The 8,114-nt window shown below is 50.5% G+C and overlaps 1 protein-coding gene across 1 annotated transcript; it reads right to left on the bottom strand.

Annotated features, from left to right (window-relative positions):
* Window positions 1–2,895: 2,895 nt before the first annotated feature.
* LOC123427482 (WD repeat-containing protein 44-like) lies at window positions 2,896–6,753 on the bottom strand. Its single transcript, XM_045111540.1, has 7 exons — window positions 6,607–6,753; window positions 4,913–6,008; window positions 4,737–4,827; window positions 4,489–4,646; window positions 4,266–4,394; window positions 4,077–4,170; window positions 2,896–3,963 (listed from the first exon to the last, which is right to left on the bottom strand). The coding sequence occupies exons 2-7, from the start codon at window positions 5,972–5,974 to the stop codon at window positions 3,428–3,430; spliced, it is 2,070 nt and encodes a 689-aa protein (XP_044967475.1). The 5' UTR covers window positions 5,975–6,008; window positions 6,607–6,753; the 3' UTR covers window positions 2,896–3,427.
* Between the last annotated feature and the right edge of the window lie 1,361 nt (window positions 6,754–8,114).

Genomic DNA, 8,114 nt, shown 5'->3' with positions numbered 1-8,114 from the left:
GATGGCGGTTGACGGGCACATTGCACGCCCGCCACCATCATCTGCCGATTATTGGCTGAACCTATATTATTCCTAATCACGTGAGTGACACCATGACACGCCTGCTCAAAATAGTACCGCTACTTTCTCAAAAAAAAAAAGTACCCCTACTACAACCATCTTTGCTTCGGGTAGTAAAGGTAAAGCAGTGGCTCTGTAGGATCAACGGAAATACCAATTCACGAATCATTTTGCATCTTATCTGCGGTTGATGGGGCTCCAAACGAACCAACCAACAAACCTCCGAGACAGACAGACAGACAGGCAGACGGCAAGATCCCATCTCGCGCACGCACACCACACCACACGAACGGACGGAACCAAAGGGCAAGGCAACGCCCGGAAGGGAGGGGCATCATTTTATCCCGTGCTCGGGCCGGGCGTGGGCGAACGAGCGGTGGATCTCGCAGCGTACCAGCATGTCTCCCATCGCCGCAACAGCACAAGACACTGCCATATGGCACGCCCACTCAGCGCCCCATCTCCATCCATGCGCGGGCATCTATCTAATCTAACCTAATCTGACGAGAGCACGGGCAACAAGCATCTATCTCCGTTTGCGCTGCAGAGCCGAGCAACAAGTACATCATTTTGATAGGGGGGGTGTCATTCTTCACGACGTACACGCAGCGCACAGCAGCCAGCCAGCCAGCCTGTGGCGCACCTCGAGCCCGTGCACGCATACGGTGCCGTGCCGCGCCGATTTGACTGCCGCTTGCTCGCCGCTCGTGCCGGTTGCCGCCGGGGACGGAAGGTGAGGTCACGGCGTACGTAGCAGGCGCGCCCCCACGGTCGCTGGACGGCGACCAGTGGAGCTAAAAATATGGCGACCAGTGGCGCGGCGTATTAACCAACAGGTTGCCGACCTGCGAGACGACGCCGTGGACGGCGACCAGTGGCGCTAAACAAATGGCGACCAGTGGCGCGGCGTATTAACCAACAGGTTGCCAGAATGTTGAGATTCGGACGGAGCAGAGAGTACCATCCCTACCTCTGCAACTGCAAGCCCGCGCTGCACGGCTCAATAATTCAGACCCCAGCAGCAGCAGCAGTGAAATTCCTTTCCACTGTTCCGCGGCGCCACCGGCATCACAGTCCGCGTCGTGGCCTTCTTCTCCGGCGTGTTCTGGCCTCCAAAAACTGCGTGCGGCCGGCAGGTGAACCAGGAAAAAACCGACATGGAGGAATGGTCAGGGCAGGAATGGTCGCGGACGGCAGCAAACTAATTTGACTGTTTCAACGGGACTAGTCACAGGTTCAAGCAAAGGAAAGCAAAGCCTCTGTTGACCATGCAGTTATACTCCCTCCGTTTCAAAATACAAGACATTTTAGAGATTACACTAATAGACTACATACGGAACAAAATGAATGAATCTATATTTTAAAATATATTTATGTACATCCGTATGTAGTTCATAATGCAATATCTAAAAGGTCTTATATTTAGAAACGGAGGAGTATATCCGTGTTCCTGCATGCCCCGATACCAATGATGGCGAGAACCAGTGCACCGTAACACAGCAGCATATATATATTTGATTCTAGAAGAAAAAAACGTATATATATTATATAATATATATCTTTTAAAATACTCGAGACCTATCTGACAGAAGGTGCGGTTGTAAGCAGTGCTGTCAATTCACGGCGGTCAACTCAAACCCATGATGCATACTTAGTCTAGATTATCATTAACTGTTTGTTTATTAGGTGTAATTCTGATGTGATGCTCGTACGTGCAGCCAGCTGCAGACTGCAGCAGTCCGCAGACACATTTGTACGTCGAAAGAGCACAAGTGAGCGAAACGCACGGCCAATTACGCCGCTTCACGTAGAGTCGTGGCTCTGTCAGAAGCATTACAGCCACTGTACCGGGCCATCTCATCTCATCTCAGCTCATCTTACCATGTGGAGCATGCATGCTTGCTTGAGTAGTCTGCCGGGCAGCCATTACGGAAGCAGTGACCTAGATACTGACTCACCGGGACCAGCTAGCACAAGAAAAAAACGTAGTTAATATACGAACGCCATATACTACAATACGTATATGATATGAGTGGCTGCAACTTGCGTTGCCCTCCACATGTCAATCATCCAGGCCGAGTAACATAATGGTTTGACAAACAGGCTCAACTAATCCAGGTTAGATTAGACGATAGCAACATGTTTAGATGCAAATCATCGGTCGTCCCCCTCGAAACAAGTGAGGATTACGAGTATACAATTGCCTGCTGAATGTTTTAGTGAGTTGAACCTGGAGAAGTCCTGGCGAATAGCAGCGGGCCACATGCTCTCCAGCCTTAAAATAGCAGCGGAATGAACTACTTAACTCTTTTTTTTGAAGCAAGTGGGACTAGCTTGATCTCTACAACAAGAGAAATAGTTTACGTACCGACCAAATCATGCAAGTTCCAACGTCGCAGCAGGGGCATAATATCAACTCTACCGCATTGCAGGTATTTACAAAGTAAAATATGGTAGAGATCTGAATGCTTTTATATTTCTTTACGGAGAAAACATAACATAGCTGAAGAAAAAATCAAGCAGGCACGAGAAGATAGATGCGCGTTGGGCAGGTCCGACCGACCGGCCTCGACGGATTCAGGACCAGTATATTTATGGGATGAACAAGTAACATGGTGGGATCGATCAATCAATCAAGGGAGCAACCACCAAAAGGTCCCATTAGAGGGACAACAATAACCTTTTTCAGCAGCCGCTACAAGGTCCACACCGAACTGCTTAGCCACAAGCGCAACGAGAAAATCACATCTGAATTCTGTACAAATGAACCATACATATCTTGAGGAACCGGACAATGAATTCTGAGCAAACGAATAGGAACTGGACACTGAATCCTGAACAAATGAAGGAATTTTTCGTATACTCGGACCGGACGAAACACATGTATCCGACAGTTCCGTCAGGCTCCCTCCCACAAATTCCCCAAATTCAGGGGGAGGAGGAGAATTTACACTCAACTTGTGCTAACACTTCCGCGACACATCAATCAATGGAGCAATCGAGATAAAAAGGGCAAAGAACAAATCTGATCTAGACTGAAAGATCTCTACAAAAAAAGGGGTGGTACAAAGCTAGCGAGCTAATAGCTACAGGGCCTGCCACGAACAACAACAACAACCGCTGATGAAGAGATCTCGAAGGACCACCCTGTTGATTATGTGTACAAGCACGCACTGGTCCTGGTCCATGCGCGATTCAGCAGCAGGAGCGCCGGGCATGTGATGTCTTGTACCAAGAAACCGCACACACGCGCTGGTCCAGCGCCATAGCTGGGTGCTGCACGGGTGCTTTTCTTCATGGCCGGCCATGTGAGAGGCGCCAATGCTGCCCGTTTACTTGCCTTCACCAAGCGCTCTGGATGAACCGGTCACTGATGCACCGGCAGGCCGTAATTCTGGAACGACCTGATCCTGCCATCCCATCCTGCGGTCACGATCACCCGGCCCCAGGAGTTCGTGGTGCTCTGGGAGCAGTTCCTCAGAAGCTTGTACCGCGACTCGTCCAAACTTGCGCCGATCGAGCCGGACGGTAGCATTTCCTCTGGCCAAGTCGCCGCCGCCGCCCCTTTGCATGAGGGCTCGGCGAACAACTCCTGGTTGAGGTTGAAAATGCCAGGAGCAGCGGATCTTGACGGAAAACTGTTGCTCGAATTGTACTTGAATTGGATGTGAGAGGCCAAAGAAACATGGCTTCTTGGTTTTGTGCCATGCCATGGTATCGCAATGGCTGCATCGTTGGATAGGAAGCGCTCTGAGGAATATGTGGTTTTCGCTTGTCGCCATACAGAGTCGTCTTGGTTGTCACGGTTCCAGACATAGATGTTAGAGTCTTCACTAGCAGAAACTATGTGCTCCCCGTCTGGTGTGAACGATGCTGACATCTGGCATGAACCACTTCGGAGTCCTGATGGTTTACAAATATTATTAGTCCATTGAATGTTATGGTTTTAGGGAGAAAAACTACGAAGGTAAATGTTGAATATAGCAAAAGGAATAGAATAAGTATTTGAGACGTACCACTGTAATTCTGAATCACATTGGTTCCATCCAGCATTCTGATCTTGGAGTCAGCAGATGTTACCATCAGTTTACTTGGGTTGTTTGGACAGAACTGCCATAGAAATGGAAAAGCAATAGTAAGAAACATTCTTGATGAAAAAGGGCTGGTGAAGGTATCACAGTCATCTTTTTCTTGTAGATGTTTACCTGAAAACTTGTGATTCTCTTCAAAGAGGATTTTTTGCCACTGAGTGCGATCTGTGTTTCCAACCGCAGCAGGTCGTCCGATGCGTCATAAAAGCGACAATTTCCAGTAATCGTTCCAACCACTACACCCTGCAGAAAACCAAAGGAAAATTGGAGATTAATCTCCAAACTATCGACATACAGATTTATCAGAATGACTACGATGGTGCACTAGAAATTATACCTTTCCATCAGGTCGGTAACAGACCGCTGTAACTATGTCTCTAACATCTGCCCAGTCCACAACGCTGCATTTAGTTATGTCCCATACACGAACTTTGCCGTCAATGGATCCCGTGATGAAGCAATTGTCGTCCGTCGGATTAAAATGGACACAAGTCACTGCAAAAATGTGGAGAGCAATCTGTCAGCTTCAACCCATGGCTAAAGGCATAGATTTTGAAGGAGATGAAATATGAATCATAAGCCTACCAAAATTGTTATGCGGGAAAACTCTGATGCAGTTTGCACATCCAATTTCCCACAGGCGGACAGTTTTGTCTGTTGAAGCTGACAACAGATGCTGCAAGGTATCAAATTTTAATCATCACAGATAAACAGGTATATATAGGAGAAACAAAGAACAGTAACACATTTCTTCAACTGACCTTGTTGTTTGACCAGGACAGATCCAATACATCAGCAGAATGCCCATAGAACTCATGCAATGGCTCCTCTGAAATCTGGAAAACCATTGTTGGAATCACGATGCAGGCAGACTCTCCAGTTTTCTTCATACCCATGCTCTTGGATTTGCGCAGCTTCTCATTGTCGATGCTCACGGGCGCTAACCCATACTTGCGTCGTGCTTTGAGGTAGACACAAGAGGGGTCATCCAGAGGAATTTTGCATTCATCGGACTGCGAAACACCCCAAATCCGGACCACTCCGTCTTCGCCGCCGCTTGCGAGGAACTGCCCATCAGGACTGAACTTCATCGTCAAGATGGCACCTTCGTGAGCCTTGATCACCTGGCCTTGGTACACAGCAGACAATTCCTTGGACCGCTTCCGGTAGGATCGGACCTTAACTCTCTCATACCTTCCACCATGAATCTGCTCGCTGTCAGAGGAGCTGGTGCTAGGTTCATCCGCCCCATGATCCACAGCACAGACCGCCACGCCCAGCCTCTCCAGCCATCCGCTTCTCCTCCTCTCAACTGTCCTCGGAGCACCGGAAGGCTTGCCATTTCGGCTCATAAGCCTCCGGATAAACGAGAACGAACTGGAGCTCCGGCTGACCTTGCTGCCATCATCCTTGCTGGATCCACCGACGGAATTGTCGTCGGACGCGCCGCCCTCGTCGTAGCTGGTTGTCTCCTCCGTGGACCAACTCGACATGGAGCAGTCGTTGTCCTCCGAGTGCGACGACAACCTCCCAGACTCCGGCACGGCCTCCTCCTCGTGCTTCTTCTCCACCTCGCCCGCGGCAGTCACGGGATCCGCCTGCCTGGGGCTCGGGCCACACTCGAGGCCCATGCTTCTGAAGAAGCGCTCCTTCCTGTCTCGCACGCTGTCGAGGCCGCCCGATGACCACGGCAATGCCGGAGCCGGGCTGGGCGCCGGCCACGGCAGCAGTTCCTGGCACGTGTCGAAGAAGGCCTCCTCCTCCGCCTCCATCCTGCCGCTACCAGAGGCCTCCTCTGCCCGTACTAATTGGCACGACTCCATGGATGGATCGCTGTTGCTGGGGCAGGCACGAGGGCTGCAAGAATACAGTTGCAGATAAGAAACAGTGGGGAAACAAACAATCACATCTCAGAGCGCCGCGCGGACACGCGCTTATATAACAAACAGTGGAGAGTAGAGGGAGGGGGGGAGTAAAGCGGCCGGTGTGCGCTGAATTGCCTCGGCGGCAACCGGGGACGAGAAAGAGAGCGCGGACGGACGGACGGGCGCGAGAGGGGAGACGAGGAAGATTATTTTTTTACCGGCGCGATTAATCATCATCATCATCAGAGCTAATAAAGAAAATTAGAGCACCAAATCCCAAGTATTCAACTCCCCCGTATCTCCCATGAAATCCCGGGCCTCGCGTGGCCAAATCGCGCCCGAGCAATGCATCTGGCCGCGGCGACGCCAAGTTAACAACCAGCCAGCCGCTCGCCCATTGTTAAAGCGGAGAGCCGGGCGAGGAAGGCGAGCGCTGCGCGAACGAACCAGAAACAAGAAGCCTTTTTTTTTTCTTCCTTTCCTCTTGATTGATGAAGGAACGGGCGGTGAGACGAATTGGGCGACACATATCTCGAAAGGATTTTGCCGAGGGGAGGGGAATAGAAAAACTCGCGGGAGGGGAAGCGCACCTGGGCCGAACGAAGGGGAGGCGGAACTGGCGCGCGGGAATTGCAGGCCGAGGAAGGGAGGGAGGGAGGAAGGAAGGTATCGGCCGGTTAGCAGCGGCGGCGAGGCGCGTGTTCTTGGGTGGTGGTGGTCGCCGGCGCGAGGCGCGTGTTCTTGGGTGGTGGTGGTCGCCGGGCGCGGGAGCGGCGCCGGCGCCGGCAGCATGGCGCAAACGGGGACGGATGGATGGAGGATTGAAATGGAATGGAATCGACGGGGCGGCGGAAAGATTGAAGAGAAAAGGGGGTTGGGCGAATCGGAGATGGGAGCGATTTATTAGGACGTGGAGGGAGGGAGGCGATGGGGTCCCGTCCCCGGCCCCGGCCCCGGCCTGTCCTCCGTCCCCATCACCATCGCCAGATTTGGAACCAGCACGCCAAAAAAATAATACTTCCTGCTATGAAGAATTTATTATATTTATTTATTCAGAGTTTCGTTAACCCCGGTAACCCCCCACTGCACACAGAGGATCTTCACCATGACTCCAGGAGGAGAACCAAGACTCGGAGCAGCATCATTTCTATCGCGTCGAAAATAATATTATTAGCAGCATGGCATCGTATTCAGAATTTCAGATACTACATACACGATTAGCAGCATCAATTGCGGTGTCGGTGTTGCGAATTTGCTTTTGCCCGCTGACTTGTTGGGTTTTTCGGTGGTTCCCTATCTACTATCAATCTGTCTATCTATCTATCTATCTGAGTGTAGTGTCTGGACGTTTCTGGCGCAGCGCCACTGGTCAAGCGCTCGCGCTAATAGTAGTAATACTACTACTGATGCTAGTACCGCCGGCTTCTTTTTCTCCTTTTTCCTTTTCTTTTCGACGTCCTTGCTTCGTTTTTGCTTGACGTTTTTCGGATAAAATGAAAGTGGGGGTGGGTACAGTACTGGCGGCGTCTGCGTGAGCCATTAATCGTCTACTGCTCGTAGGCCTGGGTCTATGGTATAGGGCCTTGCCGCTACCTCTGCGTAGTGGTGGTAGTACTGCGAACGGCTGTTGCATCACGCCGATTTGCTCGTGTAACCCTTGCCTGACGCGGATCTTTTCCTTGTTGCGTTGCTCCGGCGGGACTGATGTGCGTGGAGACTACTTCGTGCATCGCACTGTCAGGGCTCGGGAGTGTGTAAAACTTCTTTTTCACCGCCGGAAATCTTCTGTAATTATTAAACGGCAACGGCTTGTTTGGCCTTTTCTTTTCCTAAGAAGCCCTCCAATGTATTGTGAGGCAGCGTACAAATATTTTTACACAGTTAAGGAAGAAGTCCCTTTTAGTCCCATTAAAAAGAAACAATAGGGACTTTTAGGGACTAAAATGGAATAATTGGGACTAAAGAAAGAAGTCCCTATGGGAGGGACTTTTTAGGACTTTTTTGACACTGTTTCCAACAATGCCCCTACTTTTAGCATGTCATTTAATAACTACTAGTATATTACTAGGGATAACATGGTCTTTTTGCATGTCATTTA

The sequence above is a fragment of the Hordeum vulgare genome, chromosome 2H, assembly GCF_904849725.1.
Source record: "Hordeum vulgare subsp. vulgare chromosome 2H, MorexV3_pseudomolecules_assembly, whole genome shotgun sequence".
In the NCBI taxonomy this organism is placed as follows: Eukaryota; Viridiplantae; Streptophyta; class Magnoliopsida; order Poales; family Poaceae; genus Hordeum; species Hordeum vulgare.
Note: the sequence above shows the minus strand (reverse complement) of the source record. Positions and strands in the feature narration are given on the sequence as shown.

Coding starts and splice junctions, on each gene's coding strand:
- LOC123427482 (XM_045111540.1), bottom strand. CDS start 5,974: ATGGAGTCGTGCCAATTAGTACGGGCAGAGGAGGCCTCTGGTAGCGGC. Junction 4,828..4,912: donor TGTCCTGGTCAAACAACAAG/GTCAGTTGAAGA, acceptor GATACCTTGCAG/CATCTGTTGTCAGCTTCAAC. Junction 4,171..4,265: donor AGAGAATCACAAGTTTTCAG/GTAAACATCTAC, acceptor TTTCTATGGCAG/TTCTGTCCAAACAACCCAAG.